General features: G+C 39.5%; 1 protein-coding gene across 2 annotated transcripts in view; it reads left to right on the top strand.

The window, feature by feature from the left end:
• The window catches only part of RTN3 (reticulon 3), a 68,388-nt gene that overhangs the window by 25,633 nt on the left and 18,063 nt on the right, over positions 1-24,692 (top strand). The window contains exon 2 of one of the 2 annotated variants that reach the window (XM_049892296.1): positions 2,988-5,018. The exons of the other annotated variant lie outside the window; for it this stretch is intronic. Within the exon in view, the coding sequence (XP_049748253.1) occupies positions 2,988-5,018 (2,031 nt within the window). The remainder of the gene's footprint in view (positions 1-2,987; positions 5,019-24,692) is intronic. 2 annotated transcript variants of the gene reach the window in all.

A 24,692-nucleotide genomic window follows, 5' to 3' on the forward strand; every position in this document is an offset into this window, starting at 1 on the left:
AGCTGGCACTGCATCTCACGGTCCTGAGAGCTGGCACTGCGTCTCACATCCTGAAAGCTGGCACTGCCTCTCACAATCGTGAGAGCTGGCACTGCATCTCACAGTCCTGCGAGCTGGCACTGCGTCTCACATCCTGAGAGCTGGCACTGCATCTCACAGTCCTGAGAGCTGGCAGTGCGTCTCACATCCTGAGAGCTGGCACTGCATCTCACAGTCCTGAGAGCTGGCAGTGCGTCTCACATCCTGAGAGCTGGCACTGCATCTCACAGTCCTGAGAGCTGGCACTGCATCTCACAGTCCTGAGAGCTAGCACTGCATCCCACAATCATGGAGGAGCCAAAAAAAATGCTGTTTGCTGTCTGAACTTGGCCCCCAGAAAACACTGTCCATCCTAAATGTTAAGCTACAGATTATTATTGGGGAACATGATTAAAGTTATTTTGGTATATATGGCATGTATGACATATTGAAGAATCCAGTAAAATGTTTGAAGTCTCTCGGGCAATCATGGTATTTAGTACAGGACTTGATAGTGTGAGAATAGACCTTCTAACCTAATCTTCTAGTTTTACCTCAGATTATCATACATCTAACTGGAGACTTTGGGAATATTAAAAGTTCATAGAAGGTAGGAAGGAAGCAAGGCTTGGTAAACTGACAAGCTTGTATCTTGGTAAAGTATAGAAGGTTTTATCTCCTTTTCTTTCAGTAGTGTGTCCATTCTTTGATTAGGATTCTTTAGGTTTTCAATTTAGGTGTCTTTCTTATTTCATCATCATCATCACTTACTTACTGATTTTCATTTATCCTCTTTCTTTCCCTCTATTGTAAACTCCATAAAGGCAAGGTTTTTTTTCTGTTTTGTTCATTGCTTTAAACTCAATTTCTCAAACAGTCTCTGGCACATGGTAGGCACTCAGAAATATTTGTTGGATTATTACTAATTTGTTGACTTTTGTCTCCTAAATTTACAAAGACTCTCCCTAGTACCCAGATACAATTACACTATTCTAAAGGTCAGATCCTATTACATCAAATTTCAGTGATGTGTTGAAATAAACCAAAAAAAGAAAAAAGAAAAAACCCAGTGCCACTGAGTCGATTCTGACTCATAGCGACCCTATAGGACAGAATAGAACTGCCCCATAGAGTTTCCAAGGAGCACCTGGCGGATTCAAACTGCTGACCCTTTTGTAGCAGCTGTAGCATTTAACCACTAAGCCACCAGGGTTTCCGTGTTGAAATAAAACCCAAAAAACCAAACCCACTGCCGTCAAGTTGATTATCGACTCATAACGACCTATAGGACGGAGTAGAACTGTCCTGTAGAGTCCCCAAGGAGCGCCTGGTGAATTTGAACTGCCGACCTTTTGGTTAGCAGCCATAGCTCTTAACCATTATGCCACCAGGGTTTCCCTGTGTTGAAATAGGGGAACTTTATCAGGTACTTAGAAACATTTTTGTGATAATGGAATTTTATTTATTGCAGTAAGATACTTAATTCTCATTTCTTTTTGTCTTTATTGAATAAGTTTGAATAAAGTCATAATTTTGCTTTTGTCTGGTATAACTATTATTCAGCTTCCCACAAGAAAAATAGAAGCTGAATAAGGGCGATCTCAAAGGAATTTCTCTTTCACATCTTTCTTCCCAATTACCCATTCATGCTCAGGGCACTGCAGCCCTGAATCTTCAGTCTTCGTAGGACTCGCCTGACCAAGCAGAGTCTTGGATTCATCCATTTGGAACTATTTGTTTAAGACTTACTTTGTTCCAGACTCCAGAGATGCAACGTGCAAGAAAGACAGTGCCTACCCTTAGGATGGTTGTTTTGGTCTTTTTCCCTAGTCAAAACTTGAAAGTTTAGAAAGTTGAGAAAAAAATCTGGTAAATGAATTGATGCTGTGGTATTAATAATTGATAAGGCTGAATTAATGTATTATTTTAGAAGATATATTTTTTTAAAGGATTTCTGACATTAACTCTGTCTTAACCAAAAAAACCAGTTTGGGGAGTTCAATTAGTGTTAAAACAGAAGGTTGGTACAAGAAATTTTGGAGCAGGCCAACCTTTTCGGCACCCTTTGTACCATTGAAGATGTGTACGTGGTACAGGTCATCCCTGTTGGTAGAACAGAAGCCTTCTAGTCTCATTTTCAGGCTCAGCTAGGGTCCTCTACCTTCTGGAGATTAAAAAGAACTCTGGCCACTTGTTTTTTGTTTTTGTTTTGTTTTTTTCTCCTCAGATTATGTCAGGCTGTAGCAGTGGATTTATAGAGGCAGTCAGTGTGTTCTGGGTTGTTGAACTTCGAGTTGAAGGGGTAGTGGTGCTTCATAATATCAAGTTGTTTTGTATGAATCATGTTGCTTCTGCAAAAACAACTTCCTCACATCTCCTAATGTCATTACCCTTCTTTATGCTTTACCTTTACAGTGAAAATGAATACTGAGTGAAAACTATTTGTCATGAAAAATTTATGTCATTTGCAGTTTGTAGCATGATATGGCTTTTCTGTTTCACTTTGGCAATTTTATGCATGTCTTGTAGGGTAACTGTTAATCATCGCTTTGGTACATATTTATGTGTGTGTATATACATCCTGTGTTTATATATAATTAAAAAAATAAAAAGCATGCTGCTTGGCCTGACTAGCTAATACGTAATTGTACCTGGTAAACATTTTTTTTTCTTTTGAATTCTGACCTTAGAGGCACTGAGCTCTCTTTGCTCTGATGAGTCACCTTCAGAAATTATGACCTCCTCCCTTATTTCATCTTCTGAAATATGTAACACTGACCTTACAGCACTACAAGGAGAAAAAACCAAAGTGTTAGGCAGCCAGCCTATTTTAGCCAAAGAAGGAAAAGACTGCTTGACTCTTCTAGATGTGAAAAACATGGAAAAGCCTCAGGGGACAAGTAAAGACACAGCTGACTCTCCAGTTTCTGTTGAACCAGGAGTTCGCTGTAGCCGTCCTTCCATTCCAGCCAGTCTCCCGGGGCATCCAGCTTTTCTCTCAAAGGAGGTTGGTCAAATGGAAATAAAGAAAGATGAAGCGTCTAAGAACCGAAATGAGGTACCAAGTAGGGATGATAAAACTGCCTCGGATGCTGATGACAGGTTCACTTTGCTAACAGCCCAGAAACCACCCACTGAACAGTCTAAGGCAGGAGGCATTCGTACATGTTCCTTATCCCCATCCACAGTTTCGGGCAGTGATGTTACTGAAAAAGATTCCCCCGAATCACCATTTGAAGTAATTATTGACAAAGCAACATTTGACAAAGAGTTTAAGGATTTATATAAGGAAAGCACAAATGATGTTGGCAGCTGGACAACGCGCACTGACGGAGAATCATCTGCAGACGTTACCGAAACTAATGACAAGCTGTTTCCACTGAGAAGTAAAGAGGTAGGGCGCTACCCAGCCTCTGCTTTGCTCACTAGGCAGTTTTCACACACAACGGCAGCGCTGGAAGAGGTGTCTAGATGCGTGAGTGATATGCATAACTTTACTAATGAAATACTGACTTGGGATTTGGTTCCCCAAGTAAAACAACAATGTGGTAAATCTGATCACATCACAAAAACAGCAGGACTTGACATGGGTGAATATAATTCAGAAATCCCAATCGTAAATCTTAAAACTAACGCTCACCAGAAAATTCCTGTCTGTTCTGTTAATGGGAACAGTCTCGTCACTAAATCAACAGGTGATCGGGCAGGAGCATCTCTCCCACAAGAAAAAGCCATATCAGACTGTCTTGATTCCACAAAGGAAGTCAGCATCAAAGGCACGCAAGGCAATGTGCAGAAACAAGATGACACTCTTTCAGAGTTACCTGGATCTCTGTTTGAGAAATCTGTGTCTTTGGGTTCTGAAGTGACCACGGGGCAAATGGCTTTGCCTGATGGCCGCCTGAAAGACGAAATGAACTGGCAGAGCTCTGTGTTGGGAGAAACGACAGAGGCTGATAGCTCCGGCGAGTCTGATGACACAGTAGTAGAGGACATCACAGCAGATAAGTCATTTGAAAGTAAAAAAGTTCAGGCTCAAAAGCCTGTTTCTATTCCACGTGCTGTTGTAAAAACAGATGAAAGAGAAATCAGAGAGATTTCCAGTCGTAGTAAAGAAAAGGAAACATCTAAAAACTTCGAAGAGTCCATCAGTGACTTAGAGCCACGACAAGTTCGGCCTGATATTCTTGAGAGGAGTCCAGTTGGTAGGGCAACTCATTCACAAGTACCTGATACGAATGCCATATCAGAAGCTCTGACGCAGTCCGGTAGTGTGAGTGAAGTTGCTCCTGAAAACCCTGTTACAATGAAGGATAATGAGACAGAATTCTTCTCACTAACTGTGACAACTTCTGCCTCTTTGGCGTCATCGTACGGGAAAAATGTTGTTAAAGATACGGGCGATTCCTCCCCAGAGGACCTGATAGCAGCCTTTACAGAAACCAGAGAGAAAGAAATAGTGGTTAAAGATGAAGGAAGTGCCTTTGAAGCAATATCAGAGAAGACGACAGACTTCAGAGCAGCTCTTCCTGTAGAAGTCTTGCATGAAAGCGAGTCAGGGAGTTCTGAAGTTAAAGGCCTAAGAAGCAAATATACTGAGCAAAGCAAAGAAACAAGTGGAAGTGAGCTTCAGGATTTTTTCCCGATGAAAAGTACTCCAGTACACTCTCTTGACTTAGAACAGGAACAGCTCACAATTAAAGCCCTTAAAGAATTAGGTGAAAGGCAAGTCAAGGAGTCAGCTTCTGCACGGGATAAAGTGGAATCTCCTTCTGAAGAAATACTCAAGCAAACTTTCACATTTGTTCCAGAATCTTCTTGGCCACAGAGATCATATGACATCCTAGAACATACAGATGTCAAGACTGAATCTGATCTTGGGTATTCCAAATGTTCTACCATTATCAAAGAAACTGCTAGAGTAGATACTGTTTCCAGCCTTAGCAAGACTGAACTGGTAAACAAGCCTGTCCTAGCAAGACTTCTGACAGACTTCTCAGGTAACCATTTATATTAGAAATACTGCATGCGGTTAATTCTGCTATGACTGATTACTTATCAGAGTGGTTTTTTTTTTTTTTTCATCTCTGATTTATATTTAGAAAATCGTAGCTTAAATAAAAATGCACTGTATGGTGGGGGCAAGGTTTAGAGAGCTTATTTTTAAATTTCTGTGATAGTAGCACTGCTTAGCACTTGGGTTTTTTGATGTGAGCCTTGTGGAATCTATTTAGCAATCAAAGATGATGGAATTCCTGCTGGGGAAGACAGTAAATGGAACTTTTAATTAATTTGGTCATATACCACAGAGACTGTATGCTCTGAAAGTAGGTAACCAGTACTATAGTAGTGTTTTGTGAGTAATACTTAAGAGAACAAGTGCATTCTTCTACTTTGGACCTCATTTTATATTCTCAAGGCCAAAACTCATATTAGATGGTGCTAGAAGCCCTTTGCCTTGTCTCCTGTTTACTTGACTGACCACTTTTCTAGCAATTGACTTTGAGTTAAATTACTTCAAATGATGTCTGTTCTGGGGATATTTAAAGCTGCCCAAAAGGAGCCCTCAGCTTTAATCTAATACCGAGTTCTGCACCTAATGTCTACTAGTGCTAGTAGGGACCATAGTTGCTGTTGTTAGTTGCCATCTAGTCTTGTGTACGACAGAGCAAAATACTGCCTGGTCCTACGCCATCCCGAAAATCATTGCTGTGGTTGAGCCAAGTGTCAGTCCATCTCCTGGAGGGTCTTCCTCTTTTTCGCTGACCCTCTGCCAAGCATAATGTCCTTCTCCAGGGACTGATCCCTCCTGATAAAATGTCCAAAGTATGTGAGACATCTTTGTTTTTAACACTTTAAAGAGGTCTTTTGCAGCAGATTTGCCCAATGCGATACGTCATTTGATTTCTCAACTGCTGCTTCCATGAGTGTTGATTGTAGATTCAAGTAAAATGAAATCCTTGACAACTTCAGTATTTTCTCCGTTTATCATGATGTTGCTTACTGGTCCAGTTGTGAGGATTTTTGTTTATAATCTTTATGTTGAAGTGTAATCCATACTGAAGGCTGTAGGCTTTGATCTTTATTAGCGTTTCAAGTCCTCTTCACTTTCAGCAAGCAAGCTTGTGTCTTCTGTGTAACACGGGTTGTTAATGAGTGTTTCTCGAATCCTGATGCCCTGTTCTTCTTCATGTAGTCCAGCTTCTCAGGTTATTTGCTCAGCATACAGATTGAATATGTACAGTGAAAGGATACAACCCTGACACACGCCTTTCTTGATTTTAAACCACACAGTATCCCCTTGTTCTGTTTGAACAGCTGCCTCTTGGTCTACGTACAGTTTCTCATGAGCACAATTAAGGGTTTTAGAATTCCTGTTCTTTGTAATGTTATCCATAATTTGTTACAACTGACACAGTTGAATGCCTTTGCATAGTCAATAAAGCACAGGTAAACATCTTTCTGGTATTTTGTGCTTTCAGCCAAGGTCCATGTGACATCAGCAGTGATATCCCTTGTTCCACGTCCTCTTCTCAGTCCGGCTTGAGTTTCTGGCAGTTTTTTGTCGATGTACTGCTGCAACCATTTTTGAATTATCTTAGGCAAAATTTTGCTTGTGTGTAATATTAATGATATTATTTAATAATTTCCACATTCTGTTAGATCACCTTTCTTTGAAATGGGCATAAATATGAATCATTTCCAGTCGGTTGACCAGGTAGCTTACTTCCAAATTTCTTGGCGTAGACAAGTGAACACCTCTCGTGCTGCATTTATTTGTTGAAACATATCAGTTGGCATTCTGTCAGTTCCTGGAGCCTTGTTTTTCTCCAATGCCTTCAGTGCAGCTTGGACGTCTTCCTTCAGTACCATCGGTTCTTGGTCGTATGTGACCTCCTGAAATGGTTTGAATATCGACCAATTCTTATTGGTAACTGATTCTGTGTATTCCTTCCATGTTTTCTTTTTATCATTATATTTCAGATGAAGGTTTACAGGGCAAACTAGTTCCTCATTAAACAATTAATACACATATTGTTTTGTGACATCGGTTGCCTCCTTCAGTCTTCTTTTGATGCTCCTTGCATTGTTCAGTATTTTACCCGTGGAATCCTCCAGTATTGCAGCAAGTAGCTTGAATATTTTCTTCAGTTTTTCCGCCTGAGAAATGCTGAGCATGTTCTTCCCTTCTGGTTTTCTAACTCCAGGTCTTTGCACATTTCGTTATAGTACTTTGCCTTTGTCTTCTTGAGTCACCCTTTGAAATCTTCTGTTCCGTTCTTTTACTTTATCATTTCTTCCTTTCATTTAACTGCTCTACGTGTAAGAGCAAGTTTCAGAGTCTCTTCTGACATCTGTTTTGGTCTTTTCTTTCTTTCCTGTCTTTAATTACCTTTTGCTTTCTTCATGTATAATGTCCTTGATGTCATCCCCCAGGTTGTCTGGTCTTTGGTCATTGGTGTTCAATGCGTCAAATTTGTTCTTGGTTATACCATTTACTTTTCATAAAGGCATTTCCTTTACTGAAGACCATGGGCAAATTAATCTTTTTTAATCGGTAAAATGGAGATAATACTTGTACTTACCTTATTATGGTATTGTGAAAATGCAGGTAGTGTAGTGCCTAACACCTAGTAAATATTCAGTCAGATTTAGCCCCTAGTACAGGGCCTGGCACAGAGTAAATACTGGATATAATTTATTGAATGGATGAATTGTTAATAATGATCAGTGAAAACTTTTTTACAGGGCCTGGCACAGAGTAAATACTGGATATAATTTATTGAATGGATGAATTGTTAATAATGATCAGTGAAAACATTGAGGCTTTTTACTCTAGTAATTGAAGATCATTGAACTTGGACCAAAGAGTGCTGGATTATAATTTTTTGCTTTGCTTTACTGTGCCTAGAAGTATGACCTTGAATAAGTAAGTTCCATAACCTTTTGGGGCCTCAGTTTCCTTATCTGTAAAGTGAGGATGTTGAAGTAGATGGTTTTCAGTATCATTTCAATAGTATGATTCTCTGACTTCATTTTAGTGTGTTCTTCCTGAATTCTTGTCATTCTTATAAGTACTTCTTTTGAGTGACGAGGCATGTAGAAATTTAGGCTGCAAGAACTCTGGTGTTTAAGCCTGTAAAATCCCTGCTTTAGTGTGACCCTAGGCAACTAGTGTAACTGGGTCAGCGTCTTTCTTTTTTAATATGGTGATGACCATTATTTTGCCCTGCTCTATAAGCTTGTAATAAATAAAGCACTATGTAAATACTAATTATTAGTGATTCTCAGCTGAGTTATTGAATCTAGTGTGAGAGATGAAAAGAGCTGTGGAATTTCAGGATATTTATCACTAACCGAATTCTGTGGTTAGTAGGTACTTATTAGATGAGAATTAAAGAAGGCTGATATTTAGATTTTTATTAGATATTAATTAGACCAGGAAGCTGAAAGGCCTTCCTCTGCATGTCGCAAAATTGAGAACCTTTTAAAATTGTCTTACTTTATGAATAAATCTTTTAAAATGTAGACCATTCCAGTTTTACATCAGTGTCTAGTTTTAAAAAAGCATAGTATCTGAATAGTATTCCTTTCCAAAATAAGACAGTTCTACAGTTAATATTCTGCCACATATTGTTGGGGGAAATAAGCAAAAACAAAAATGAACAGTATTTTTCCTTTCCTGTTTTATAGTATTATACAAGAGTGCCTGACGAAACCTAAGTTTTCATTCCCTTTAAGATGATCCTATTCTGGTATGACAGACTATTGCTGTTTGGGGAAAAAAGGCAAATTAAACCCCTGCCTCACATACTGGAGTCCCTGGATAGAGCAGGTACTAAACATGATCGGCTGCTAACTGAAAGGGTGGAGGTTCAAGCCCACCCCCAGAGGATCCTCAGAAAAAAAGGACTGGTGATCTACTACCAAAAACAAAATCAGCCATTGAGAGCTCTATGAGGCACAATTCTACTGTTACACACATGGGGTTGCCATGAGTTGGGATGGGCTCCAGGCACCGGTTTATTTCTCACATACCTAATTGGATGAAGATAGTTTTTGGCTTTTGGTATTCAGATTGGCAAGGATACAAGGAAGTAGGCAAGTATATAGCTTAGTGATAGATACGTAAATTGTTACAGTCTTTCCACAGAATAGTTTAATAATAAGTAACAAAGGCCTAAAAGTAGCAATTTTGTTGCTAAGATTTATCCTAAGGAAAAAATAATTTAAGTTCAAAAATAGCTACAAAGATATTCATTGTGGCACTGTTTATGTTAGTGGCAAAAATGGGTACAGTCTTGGTGTCTTAACAATTGGAAATTGGTTGAGTATGTTATGATATATCCATGCAGTAGAACACTGTGCAGCCATTGAAATTACTATAATTTTTTTAAAGAAATGGAAAAATACAGAAAAGCACAAAGACATACCCATATTTCTGTATGTAGAAGTAAACTTTTATTAATTGTTAAGATCAGTGGTCATATTTTCTTGCAAACTGACGTACCCTTTGATTACCACCTGACCCACTCCCTTCTCGCATTCCCCAGAGGCAACCATCAACATGGGTCTGGTACATCCTTCCAGTTGAAGTGTGTGTGTGTGTGTGCACGTTTGTACATCCACATGTACTTGTGTTGTTTTGTATTTTTAACGTTTTATTAATATTATCATGTTCATTATGTAACTTTGTTCACTCGGTGTTAGGTTTTAAATTCCTTTCATGTTGAAATATATATAGTTTATTCATTTTAACAGCTATATGATTGATAATATTTCTTTTGATGAGTTTTTTTTCCATTTTTTACTATCATGGACAGTGCTAAAGTTAACATCCTTGTACTCAATCTGTTTTTACACATATGTAAATATCCTACTATCAATTTCCCGTCTAGGTATGTGCATTATCATTTTTTCTACTTACTGTCAATTTGCTGTCAAAGTTAGAGTATCAGCTATTATGTGGAAGTGTTCATTATTTATTAATAAAAACTGCATATATCGAGCATCTAGCAGAGTTTTTATTACATGATGAATGCTTAAAGTAGGGGAAAAATGAGTTATAAAAGCAGCACAGAATAATCCCCACTTTGGTATCATTAAAAGTGAAACTGTAAACTGTACACACAGAGCAAATATAAAGTAAATTTTAAAAAACAAGATCAGAATGATTTTGATTTAGGTATGGCTACAGTTCAGTGAATTGCTTAATATGCCCTTGCCCTGGTGGCGCAGTGGTGAAGAGTATGGCTGCTGACCAAAAGGTTGGTGGTTCAAATCTACTAGCTATTCCTTGAAAACCCTATGAGGCAGTTCTACCCTGCCCTATAGGGTCGCTAGGAGTTTGAATCGACTCAGTGGCAACAAAGATTTCTAGGTGTAGTCTTTGGGACTGCCACACAATGATTGTTTGGGAGTATGCAAATACGATGCATGGCACCCTTGGTGGGGGGGACTGTGTGAAAAAAGTGTATGGAATCCTGATGAGGAAATCGATCCGTTTTGCCATCCCATTAGGCTTAAAATGAGCCATCCCAGAAGCGGAGAGGGGGAGCCTCACCACTACCAGAAAGAGGAGTATGTCCTTTGGACCGGGGGTCAATAACAGTGCAAGATGGCAGGAACCAGGAGACAGGTGCGAAACAGCTGTGGTGGGGCTTGCCAGCCCATGCAGCTAAGAGTTGTAAGACTTGCCCCAGAAGGCTCCTGGCAGGACCCTGTGGCAGCAAGATCTGCAGTAGCGCCCTGCAATGGAAAGGCCCAACAGTAGAGGGCAAAGAAGAAGCTGCTGTGGCTAAAGAACTGCATCCTGAGTTATTCCTGTTAATTCCAAGTTGGTCCGGATCCCAAGCTGTACCCTGTTACTTCCCTAATAAGCCACTTAACTGTAAGTACAGTTCGTGAGTTCTGTGAGATGTTGCAGCAAATTACCGAACCAAGAAGACGGGAGGGAGGAGCACTGGAGGAGGAGGAGGAGTTGGTGTCAGAGATGATGGAGTGGTACAGCAGTTTGGAGAAGCTGGATATTTGGGGCGTCTTTAACCTCCACCTCATAGGAACCAGCTTTGTGCTGATCCTTATAAAAGAAATTATTCATTTGATAGCCAAGTGGGCTCTTACTGGACCTGACTTTCCTAAACATAGCTAACAAAGACCTAAAGGCACTGGAGAGTGAACAAAAGCAGGCAGATTCTGAAAGAGGGTTGAACTTGGAAGAAGAGACAACATGAAATTTGTCTCTCATTTTTACTGTCTTTAGCCAAAGGAGAGGCTAAAATTGACACCGTGTGAGTTGGATAAAACTTCAATTTAAAAAACTTTTACAATTTGGCCTGAAGAGCCAGAGGACAGAGTCCGGGTCACCACAGCCAGTCAGCCACCGGAAAGCAAAGGGAAGGGGAATCCTGGAAGCAAAGACCCAGAGAGTGAGAGCCAAAAATTCTGTGTATAAACTCTGTCCAGTCCTCTGTTTGATCCCTGAATCAACATATGTGTAGGGAAGACTGCAAGCAGCCTTGCTAAAGATAAAAGAACTGAGATTTGAGCAACTGCCCAGGAGACAAGAATCTGCAGTTTCATTCCAACTTAATTTTTTTAAATAATATTTTATTGTGATGGTCCGACTAAATTTAATTGCATACTGAAACAAAAATATTAATATTCTTCAGAGGAATATAGCAAAGTCTAGAGTCTAGCCTGTACAACATAATATTTACACTGCCCATGATAAAATCCAAACGGTAGACATTTTAAGACCCAGGAGAATATGACCCAATCTGAAGTAAAACAATCAATAGAAACCTAACTCCCACGTGTTGGAGTTAAGAAACAGGGATTTTAATTAAAGCAGCTAGTATAATGGCTCAGTGAAGTAAAAGAAAATATGCTTGCGTGGGATAAAAAGAAAGGAAATACAAGCTGAGAAATAGAGACCAAAAACAGCCAAATGTAAATGTAAGAACTGTAAAATACATTAGCTGAAATTACAATTCACTGGACGACCTTAACAGCAGAATGGAGATAACAGAGGGAGTCTGTGAACTTCATGATTGATCGACAGAAAACTATCCATTTTGAAGAAGAGAAAGAATATTTAAATATATACATTTTCAGAGCCTTAGAGACCTGTGGAACAATATCAAAAGTTCTCACTTGTGTAACTGAAGTCCCAGAAGGAGAATAAAGAACGTTTTTGAAAATTAAATGGCCAAAAAGTTCCCAAATTTGATGAAAATTTTACACAGAAGCTCAGCAAACATTTACTGGGTTAAGTACAAAGAAAACCATGGCTTGGTACGTGTGTTGGGACTCCCCAAAAACACCCTCAGGCTCAGTGATTCATCAGAGGATTCAGAAGGTGTTATATTCATGGTTGTGGTATATTATAGGGAAGGGATACAGATTAGAATCAGCAGTGGGGAAAGGAACATGGGGTGAAGTCCAGGAGATAACAAGTACAAGCTTCCAGGTACCTCACCTTCCAGTGGAGTTGCAAGGGGGCGTGCTTAATTCTCCCAGCAACATTGTGTGCAAATTGTTGCCAACCAGAGAAGTGCACCAAATCTATGTCCAAGGTTTTTATTGGGGTCAGTCACATGGGCAGGCAGTGCCCACACGTCTGACCTCAGCTACTCAGATGGTCACCATAAATCACATTATTAGGATACTTTTCTGGTCCCGCTGGTTCATTGTGGCCCAAGGCGGGGTATTCCAAGGGCTCGGTGGTTATTTCCCAGGAGCCGACCAGGGGTCAATCTTCAGATAGGCTTTTCTTTGGAATATATGCTGGGTTACAGCAACCCAGGCCTGCTTATTGAACACTTTCTCTCATGGTACACCACTGGAACACTAGTGGGGCAGTGGTTAAGAGCTTGGCTGCAACCAAAAGGTTAGCAGTTCAAACCCACCAGCTGCTCCTTGGAAACCCTATGGGGCAGTTCTGCTCTGTCCTGTAGGGTTGCTATGAGTCGGAATTGACTCGACAGCTACAGGTTTGGTTTGGTTTCACATAGTGCACCACAGTCATATTGCCAAAAACCAAAGATAAAGCATTTTCACAGCAGCTAGAGAAAAATGAAACATACAAGGGGCTGACAATTAGAATTAGACTAACTTCTCGTCAGAAGCTACAAGTGCCAGAAGACAGGATAACATTTTTAAAGTGCTGAAGGGAAAAGAAACTATCAATCCAAAATTCTGTATGTTCAACAAAAATATCCTGCAAGAATGAAGACAAAGACATTTTCAGATACAAGAAAACTAAGAATTCATTGCCAGAAGGTCTGCTCTACAAGAAATGCTAAAGGAACTTCTTCAGGTTAGAGAGAAAGTGTACCAGATAGAGACTCAGATCTTTGGGAAGGAATGAAGACCACTGGAAATGATAAACATCTGGGTAAATATAAAAGACTGTTTTTTCCTCTTACTTTCTTTTTACTGTTATTGTTAGTTGCCATTGAGTTGGCTCTGACCCTGGGTGACCTTATGTGCAGTAGAAGTAAACGTTGCCCAGTCCTGTGCCATCTTCATGACCGTTAATATGTTTGAGTCCATCGTTGTGGCTGTTGTGTATTACCATTCAGCCCAGGGGGTTCATCTTCCAGCACGATTATCAGACCACATTCTGTTGTGATCCATAAGGTGTTCATTGGCTAATTTCGTCTGGAAGCTCCACTGAAAACTGCCTACCACAGGTGACCCTGCTGTTATTTGAAATACCAGTGGCAAAGCTTTCAGCATCACAGCAACACACAGGCCACCACCGTATAACACACTGAAGACTGCTGGTGGTTCTTTATAATACATTGAACTGTCTAAAGCAAAAGTTATAATGTGTGGAGAGATTATGATGTGTATTTCATATGACAGTTATAACAAAGGACAAGACTATCTGGACTTATAGCAAGTTTTATACATTTTACATGTAATGGCATAACGTTAACTTTAAGTGGACTGAAGAGTCAAGGATGTATATTGTAATCCCTAGAACAACAACTAAAATAATAATGCAGAAAGATATAGTTAAAAGCCAGTAGACAAAATAACCAAAAAGAAGACAAAAGGAAGAACGAAGGAGCAAAAGACTAGAGGGAACAAACAATGAAATGGGAGACTTAAATGCAATCATATCAATATGTTAATGGTCTAAACACCACAATCAACAGATGAAGATTTTCAGACTGCATAAATGACTCAATGCACTTTAAATACAAAGACACAAATGGATTGAAAGAAAATGGATAGGAAAAGATAAACCAAAAAGATATATAAATCTTCCTAGAAGTAGTACAGTCAGAATGCTCCTTAGAAGCAAGAATGGCTAGACTTCATCTCATGTAATTTGGACATGTTGTCAGGAGGGATCAGTCACCAGAGGACGATCTCATGCTTTGTAAAGATCCTCAATGAGATGGACTGACACAGTGGCTGCAGCAGTGGGCTCAAACATAGGAATGATTGCGAGGATGGCTCAGGACCAGGCAGTGTTTCATTCTTTTGTATGTAGGGTTGCTATGAGTCGGAACTGACTTGAAGGCACCTAACAAATATGTGCAAATAGTAACATAAGACCAAGAGTATTACCAGAAGTAAAAGTGGAACATGTCATAATGATAAAAGGTATCAGGAAGGCTTGTTGGTCATAAATGTGTGCCTAGTAGTGGATTCAAAATACACGAAGCAGAAACTGACAGAACTATAGAGGGAAATGGGCAATTTTATAATCATGATTGGAGGTACTAACACGTCTTTCTCAGCAGCCGATACACCAAATAGACAAAAAAAGCAAAGACCAAAGATCTAAATGATTCACTCGACCACTTTACCTAGATGATGTTTATAGAACACTGTACCCTACAACTTTAGAGTACACATTCTTTTCCAAGTGCACACGACATTCACCAAGATATACGATATGTTAGACCATAAAACAGCTCAGTAAATTTCACAGAATTTAAATCACATGGAATATGTTCTGAGACCATAATGAAATTAAAAATAAGATATTTAGGACAATCCCCAAATATTTGGAAACTCTGTGGCGCAGGTCTACCCTGTCCTATAGGGTCACTATGAGTCGGAATCGACTCCACAGCAATAGGTTTGGTTTTGGGGTTATAGGTCAAAGAAAGGTCTTTAGGTGGCACAAACATTTTGCACTCGCCTGCTAATCTAATACTTTGGAGAAAGTTTGGGCAGTTTCTTAGAAAATAAAACGTATGCCTACATCATGACCTAGAGGTTCCACTCTAGAGAAATGAAAATGTGTTCACATGAAGACTTGTACATATTCATAGGAGTTTTGTTTATAATAGCTAAAGCATGAAAACAGCCCAGTTGTCCATCATTAAAAGAATAAGTAATCTGTAGTATGATCACTTTGAATGTTCACAGCAGTATGGACAAATCTCAGAAATTATTCTGAGTAAAAGAAGCAGTACAAAAAGAATACATACTGTGTGATTCCATTTACATGAAATTTGTAGAACAAACTACGCTGGGCAAAGTATCAGAACAGGGGTTGCTTCTAGGAACTTGGGACGGGGGTTGACTAGGAAGGAACATGAGGGAAGCTTTGGGATGATGATAATGTTCTCTATCTTGATCTCGGTTACATAGGTGTATGTGGCAATCCAAACTCAGTGAACAGATGCTTAAAAGTTGTGTCTGTCATTGTATGTAAATTCTATTTAAACTAAAAGAAACATTGTCATTGATCAGCATGCTAAAGTAGATTTCCTGATGTCTGTAAAGTAATAAGCAAGATGAATTAACAGACACATAGAGGGCTAGATGTGTGATAATAAAGGAAGTATAATGAAACGTTAATAAAATCTAGGTAGTGAGTGTATTGGTATTCACTCAGCTCCTTTCACCTTTGCTGTGTGTTGAGGGAAATAAAGCAGAGGGGGAAAATACTCAATACTGTCCCAGTTAATCATCAGATTCCCATTGTTTCCACGGGGGAACCACCCATTAGAGCGGCGAGGGATATGGAGAAAATGTTGTTGTTAGGTGCCTTCAAGTCGGTTCCAACTCCTAGCGACCCTCTGCACAACAGAACGAAACACTGCCCAGTCCTGCGCCATCCTCACAATCGTTATGCTTGAGCCCATTGTTGCAGCCACTGTGTCAATCCACCTCCTTGAGGGTCTTCCTCTTTTCCGCTGACACTGTACTCTGCCAAGCATGATGTTCTCCTCCAGGGACTGCTCCCTCCCCATAACATGTCCAAAGTATGTAACATGCAGTCTCACCATCCTTGCTTTTAAGGAGCATTCTGGTTGTACTTCCTCCAAGACAGATTTATTTGTTCTTCTGGCAGTCCATGGTATATTCAATATTCTTCGCCAACACCACAGTTCAAGGGCATCAGTTCTTTTTCAGTCTTCCTTATTCATTGTCCAGCTTTCACATGCATATGATGCGATTGAAAATACCATGGCTTGGGTCCGCGGGTGCACCTTAGTCTTCAAGGTGACATCTTTGCTCTTCAACACTTTAAAGAGGTCCTGTGCGGCAGATTTACCCAATGCAATGCGTCTTTTGATTTCTTGACTGCTGCTTCCATGCCTGTTGATTGTAGATCCAAGTAAAATGAAATCCTTGACAACTTCAATCTTTTCTCCATTTATCATGGTGTTACTCATTGGTCCAGTTGTGAGGATTTTTGTTTTCTTTATGTTGAGGTCCAATCCACACTGAAGGCTGTGGTCTTTGATCTTCATTAGTAAGTGCTTCAAGTCCTCTTCACTTTCAGCAAGCAAGGTTGTGTCATCTGCATAACGTGGGTTGTTAATGAGTCTTCCTCCAATCCTGATGCCCCGTTCTTCTTCATATAGTCCAGCTTCTCAGATTATTTGCTCAACATACAGATTGAATAGGTATGGTGAAAGAATACAACCCTGACGCACACCTTTCCTGACTTTAAACCAGTCAGTATCCCCTTGTTCTGTCCAAACAACTGCCTCTTGATCTACGTAAAGGTTCCTCATGAGCACAATTAAGTGTTCTGGAATTCGCATTCTTCACAACGTTATCCATAATTTGTTAAGATCCACCCAGTTGAATGCCTTTGCATAGTCAATAAAAAACAAGTAAACATCCTTCTGGTATTCTCTGCTTTCAGCCAGGGTCCATCTGACATCAGCAATGATATCCCTGGTTCCACATCCTCTTCTGAAACCGGCCTGAATTTCTGGTAGTTCCCTGTCGATATACTGCTGCAGCCGTTTTTGAATGATTGTCAGCAAAATTTTGCTTGAGTGTGATACTGTTCTATAATTTCCACATTCGGTTGGATCACCTTTCTTGGGAATAGGCATAAATATGGATCTCTTCCAGTCAGTTGGCCAGGAAGCTGTCTTCCATATTTCTTGGCATAGACGAGTGAGCACCTCCAGCGGTGCGTCCGTTTGTTGAAACATCTCAATTGATACTCCATCAATTCCTGGAGCCTTGTTTTTCGCCAATGCCTTCAGAGCAGCTTGCACTTCTTCCTTCAGTACCATCGGTTCCTGATCATATGCTACCTCTTGAAATGGTTGAATATCGACTAATTCTTTTTGGTATAATGAGTCTGTGTATTCCTTCCATCTTCTTTTGATGCTTCCTGTGTCATTTAATATTTTCCCCATAGAATCCTTCACTATTGGAACTCGAGGGTTAATTTTTTTCTTCAGTTCTTTTCAGCTTGAGAAACACCAAGAGTGTTCTTCCCTTTTGGTTTTCCATTTCCAGCTCTTTGCACATGTCATTATAATACTTCGTCTTCTCGAGCTGCCCTTTGAAATCTTCTGTTCAGTTGTTTTACTTCATCAATTCTTCCTTTTGCTTTAGCTTCTCGACGTTCGAGAGCAAGTTTCAGAGTCTCCTCCGACATCCATCTTGGTCTTTTCTTTCTTTCCTGTCTTTTCAGTGACCTCTTGCTTTCTTCGTGTGTGATGTCCCTGATGTCATTCCACAACTGGTCTGGTCTTTGGTCACCAGTGTTCAATGCGTCAAATCTATTCTTGAGATGATCTCTAAATTCAGGTGGGATATACTCAAGGTCATATTTTGGCTCTCGTGGGCTTGCTCTGATTTTCTTCAGTTTCAGCTTGAACTTGCGTATACGCAATTGATGGTCTGTTCCACAGTTGGCCCGTGGCCTTGTTTTGACTAATGATATTGAGCATTTCCATCGCCTGTTTCCACAGATGTAGTCAATTGATTTCTGTGTGCTCCATCTGGCAAGGTCCACATGTATAGTCACAGTTTATGTTGGTGAAAGAAGGTATTTGCGATGAAGAAGTCATTGGTCTTGCAAAATTCTGTCATTCGATCTCCAGCATTGTTTCTGTTACCAAGGCCATAATTTCCAACTACTGATCCTTCTTCGTTTCCAACTTTCACATTAAAATCACTAGTAATAATCAATGCACCTTGATTGCATGTTTGATCAATTTCGGACTGCAGCAGCTGATAAAAATCTTCTGTTTCTTCATCTTTGGCCCTAGTGGTTGCTGCGTGTATTTGAATAATAGTCGCATTAACTGGTCTTCCTTATAGGCGTATGGATATTATCCTATCACTGACAGCATTGTACTTCAGGATAGATCTTGAAATGTTCTTTTTGACAACGAATGCAACACCTTCCCTCTTTAAGTTGTCGGGCCAATACCAGTCCATTTCAGCTCACTAATGTGTAGGATATCGATGTTTATGTGTTCCATTTCATTTTTGACGATTTCTAGTTTTCCTAGCTTCATACTTCGTACATTCCAAGTTCCAATTATTAATGGATGTTTGCAGCTGTTTCTTCTCATTTTGAGTCCGTCGTGCCACATCAGCAAATGAAGGTCCTGAAAGCTTTACTCCATCCACATCACTAAGGTCAACCCTACTTTGAGGAGGCAGCTTTTCTCCAGTCATCTTTGAGTGCCTTCCAACCTGGGGGGAGCTCATCTTCCAGCACTATGTCAGACAGTGTTCCGCTCCTATTCATAAGGTTTTCACTGGCTAATACTTTTCAGAAGTAGACTGCCGGGTCCTTCTTCCTAGTCTGTCTTAGTCTGGAAGCTCAGGTGAAACCTGTCCTCCATGGGTGACCCTGCTGGTATCTGAATACCAGTGGCATAGCTTCCAACATCACAGGAACCTGCAAGCCCCCACAGTACGACAAACTGACAAACACTTTAGCTTTTAAATGTCTTTTTACCAATTACTGGTAAGGAATTTAGAGACTCGGCTTTTTTAAAAGAAAAAATCTACTTTATATCATATATTGTTAGGGACTAAAACCATGTCATGGTTCTGCATTACTTAACAGACTGTCAAAGAAGCAGACAACTCCAGGCATATCATAACCTAGGAGAAATATTATAATGTTGGCCTAAACTGACTAGCATAGTGTGTTGAACTAAAAATAAACATGTGCAAAGGGCATGAGATACTTTTGAGTGGGTCACCGCAATGATGAACAATTAACTAGTGTTTTAGATTAGGCCTGGTATCTTCAGCAGACTTAAATCTAGACTGTTTCTTAACTGGAGAATTTAGTAGTTATCTAACATGTGCAAAGAACCACCTGGATCTTGTAGGAAAAAAAAGATAGAAAACTGAAGCCAGAGTTTGTGTTTTCATCCATTCCAATATGACTCAGCATTGCATTTTTTTTAATTCTGTAGATAAATAAGATCAAAAGTTGATATTCATTTTCAGATTCAGCCAGCTCTTCTGTCGTGAGGGGGAGGTCAATGCTGTTTTGTTCTCTATGCTTTGTGAATCTGAAATTCGGGGCAAAGGGGAGGTTAGATTATTTTAGTGAATGACAAACTATTTTTTCTGAGAGTCTGAGAGGAATGCTAGCTTAAAAGGGTTTTTACAGAATTCTCTGGCCTGCTGCCAGGCTTGTCCATGGCCAAAAAGCATGTGTGTCTGCCTTTGACAGTGACAGCTTTGTATTCTTTCCATGATTCTTGTGTGCCGTTTTGAGGGAGATTTCTTCAGTTAAGGATAAACCTGTAGTAGATCAAGCTATTAACCCATTTCAGCAGCACCAATTTGGATCTGGCTTCCTAGACACGTTATCTCATCAGAGCGTCTTGCAACTCCAAAAATGGCTCCATTTATTATAAACTATTAACGTAAAAGTAACCAAAGAAAATAATGTGAAACTGCATCTTTTTCTTTACATAAATAATTGTTTATATAAAAAACTTAACTGCCTGTTTCCCCTTTATTAATGAGCAGTTAGTTCCCTTTCGTGGTTATAAAGCCTGCTTTTTTTTTTTTTCCTTTCAAGCATGTTTAAATTTTCTTAGAGATGTGTTGTATATAAAATAGATACTGTTATCCCATTTTACATATGAAGAACCTGAGGCATAGAGAGGATGTGTCTTGCCCAAAATCACACAGCTAGTAAATGGAAGAGGATGCAAACCCAGGCATTCAGGAGCCAGAATCTGTTCTATGTTGTACTGGGAATAAAGCGTGTCACTGGATTAGGGGTATGGGGCCCTGTGGAAGCCGGGAGACATGAAGGAGACTTGGAAGAGAGAACTGAAGTAATCCCTAAAATATGTATGCCCTAATGCACAACATGGTAGAGTTTTGCAAGACCAACGACTTCTTTACCACAAATACCTTTTTTCACAAACATAAACGGCGACTATACTCATGGACCTTGCTGGATGGAATACACAGGAATGAAATTGACTGCACCTGTGGAAAGAGATGATGGAGAAGCTCAATATTGTCAATCAGAACAAGGCTAGAGGCTGACTGCAGAACAGAAAATTGTTCATAATGCAAGCTCAAGTTGAAGCTGAAGGAAATTTTTAAAAGTCCACAAGAGCCAAAGTACAACCTTGAGTGTATCCCACCTGAATTTAGACACCATCTTAAAAATAGACTTCATGCGTTGAACACTAATGACTGAAGACCAGACAAGTTGTGGGATAACATTAAGAGCATCCTACATGAGGAAAGCAAAAGGCCATTAAAGAGACAGGAGCAAAACACCAAAACAGGTGTCAGAAGAGACTCTGAAACTTGCTCTTGAATGTAGAGTAGCTAAAATGAACGGAAGAAATGAAGAAGTAAAAGAGCTGAACAGAAAGTTTCAATGTTCAGCTCAAGAAGACAGAATAAAATTATTATAATGAACGTGCAAAGACCTAGAGTTAGAATACCAGAAGGGAAGAATATCCTTGACATTTCTGAAGCTGAAAGAACCGAAGAAAAAATTCAACATGCAGTATTGAAGGATTCTGTGGGAAAAATACTGAATGACGCAGGAAGCATCAAAAGAAGATGGAAGGAATACACAGTCACTGTACCTCCCAACCCCCAAGAAAAAAATTGGTTGATGTCCAGTCATTTCAGGAGGTACCATATAATCAAGAATTAGTGGCACTAAAGGAAGAAGTCCAAGCTGCATGAAAGGCATTGGCAAAAAACAAGCCTCCAGGAATCAACAGAATACCAGTTGAGATATTTCAGCGAATGGATACAATGCTGGAAGTGCTCATCCATCTATGTCAAGAAATTTGGACTGGAAGAGAACCAAAGAAGAGTGATCCAACAGAATGTGGAAATTATTAAACCACAATATCACCACAAGTAAAGTTTTGCTGAAGATCATTCAAAAGTGGTTGCATCAGTACATCAGCAGGGAACTGCCAGAAACTCAAACCAGATTTCAGAGGAGGACATGGAACGAGGGACATCATTGCTGATGTCAGGTGGATCTTGGCTGAAAGCAGAGACTACCAGAAAGATGTTTACCTCTGTTTTATTGACTATGTAAAGGCATTTGACTTTGTCACTTGACAACAAATTATGGATAACATTGTGAAGAATGAGAATTCCAGAGCACTTAAGTGTGCTCTTGCAGAACGCGTACACAGACCAAGAGGCAGTCATTGGAACAGAACAGGGGATATGGTATGCTTTAACGTCAGGAAAGGTGTGTCAGGGTTGTATCCTTTAACCATATTTATTCAGTCTGTATGCTGAGCAAATAATCTGAGAAGCTGGACTACATGAAGAAGATTGGGGCATCAGGATTCAGGAAGACTTATTAACAACGTGTGATATGCAGAAAACACAAGCTTGCATGCTGAAAGGGAAGAGAACTTGAAGCGCTTACCAGTGAAGATCAAAGACAACAGCCTTCAGTATGGATTTCATTTCCAACATAAGGAAAACAAACGTCCTCACAACTGCACCAATAAGCAACATCATGATAAACAGAGAAAAGATTGAAGTTGTCAGGGATTTCATTTTACTTGGATCCACAGTCAATGCCTGTGGAAGCAGCAGTCAGGAAATCAAACGATGTATTGCATTAGGCAAATCTGCAAAAAGTCTCTTTCATGTGTTACAAAGCAAAGATGTCACCTTCAGAACTGAGGTGTGCCTGATCAAAGCCATGGTGTTTTCAGTAGACTCACGTGCATGCGAAAGCTGGGTAATGAATCAGGAAGACTGAAGAAGAGTTGATGCCTTTGAATTACGGTGTTGTGAAGAACGTTGACTGCCAGAAGGACGAATCAATCTGTGTTGGAAGAAGTACAGTGAGAATGCTCCTTAGAAGCAAGGGTGGTGAGACTTCATCTCATGTGCTTCAGACATGTTACCAGGAGGGACCAGTTCCTGGAGAAAGACATAATGCTTGGTGTAAAGTAAAGGGTCAGGAAAAAAGAGGAAGACCCTCGATGAGATGGATTGACACAGTGGCTGCAACAGTGGGCTCAAACATAGATGTATTACTATTATTTTGTCTGGCTTCTTTCATGCAATCTAGCTATATTGAAATTCATCCATGGTGATGAGAGTATTGCTGATGTGTGTGGATGGTGTGTGGATGGACATCTGTTGATGGACATTTGGGTTGTTTCCAGTTTGGGGCTAGTACAAATAAAGCTGCTATGAACATTCGTGTACGGGTCTTTACATAGACGTGTATTTTTTTCTTTTGTGTAAATACTTAGGAGTGAAATAGCTGGATCATATGATAATTGTATTTAACTTTTTAAGAAGTTGTCACACTTTTCTTAAGTGGCATAGATCACGTTCCATTTCTGCTGGCCCCACGTATGAAAGTTCTGGATCATCTGTATTCTCGCCAACGTTTGGTGTAGTCAGTCTTTGTCATTTCAAACAGTCTATCAGGTGCACAGGGGTGTCTCATTGTGTTTTAATTTTCGTTTTCCTAATGGTTAGTGGTGTTGATATCTTTTCATCCGTTTACTTGCCATCCACATATTTTGGGGGAAGTGTCTATTCGAATTTTTGACTAGTTTTTATTGGATTGTTTTCTTGCTAATTGAGTTTTGGGAGTTTTTTTTTTTTTTTTTTTTTGTATTCTGGATCCAAGTCCATCATGAGGTACATGCTTTGCAGACACTTCCCCTTTTTATTTTGAACAGTGTCTTTCAAAAGTAGCAGGTCTTAAATTTTGGTAAAGTTCAGTTTATCTGTTCTATTATGTATCAGACACTTGTGTTGTTTATAAGAAATCTTTCCTAATCCAAGGTCACAAAGATTTTCTTCTACAAGTTATGTAGTTTTAGGTTTTACATTTAAATCTGTGGTCCTTTTTGAGTTAGTTTTTAAACGTCATTGCAAAAAAATTTTATGTATCTTGCAACAAAGGTTTTTGTTTTAGAATCAGTATAATGCTGGCCTCATAAAATGAGGTTCCGTTCTCTTCAATTTTCTGGAAGAATTTGTATAGAATAGGTATTATTCCTTCTTAAATGTTTGGCAGAACTCCTCAGCGAAGCCAGCTGGGCCTGGAGTTTTCTTTGTGGGAAGCTTATCTGTTTTATTTCTTTAATAGTAGGGCTTCTCAGTTTATTTCTTCTTAAGTGAGTTTGGTAGTTTGTGTCTTTCGAGGAATTTGCCTGCTTCATCTAAATTGATATATTAGTATAACATTGTTCATAGTATTCTCTTATCTTTTTAATGTCTGTAGAATCTAGTGGTGTCACCTGTCATTCCTGATACTAGCAAATTGTGTATTCTCTCTTTCCTGATCAGTATAGCTATAGGTTTACCAATTTTTTTTTTTTTGCTCTTCTCAAAGAACTCACTTTTTATTTCCTTGATGCTTTTCTTTTTTATCTGTTTCATTGGTTTCTACTCTGAGTTTTATTATTTCCTTTCTTCTGCTTACTTGGGGCTCAAGTTGTTCTTTTTCTAGTTTTGTAAGGTTAGCACAGCCCAGGACCCGGCACTGTCTTGTTCTGTTATATGTGGTCTCCATGAGTTGAAACTGACTCAATAGCAACTAACTGCAAAGGTTGAAGCTGAGATCACTAATTTGTGACCTTTCTTTGCAATATAAACACTTTCATGGTATATGTTTCTTAGTACTGCTGTAGCTGTATCCCACAGATGGGTATTTTGTGTTTTCATTTAGTTCAAAGTACTTTCTAATTTCCCAGTTGGTTTCTTGTTCGACCCGTGGGTTGTTTAGAAGTATGCTATTTAGTTTACAAGTACTGGGAGTTTTCCCAATATTATTTTGTTATTGCTCCTAAATTATCTCATAGTCAGAAAACATACTTTGTGTGACTTGAATTCTATAAAATTTATTGGGACTGTTTCATAACCCAGCATATGGTTTATTTTGGTAAAAATAAATGTATATTCTGCTATTGTTGGATGGTTGTTGTTGTTGT

The sequence above is a fragment of the Elephas maximus genome, chromosome 7 (genome assembly GCF_024166365.1).
Source record: "Elephas maximus indicus isolate mEleMax1 chromosome 7, mEleMax1 primary haplotype, whole genome shotgun sequence".
Lineage (NCBI taxonomy): Eukaryota > Metazoa > Chordata > Mammalia > Proboscidea > Elephantidae > Elephas > Elephas maximus.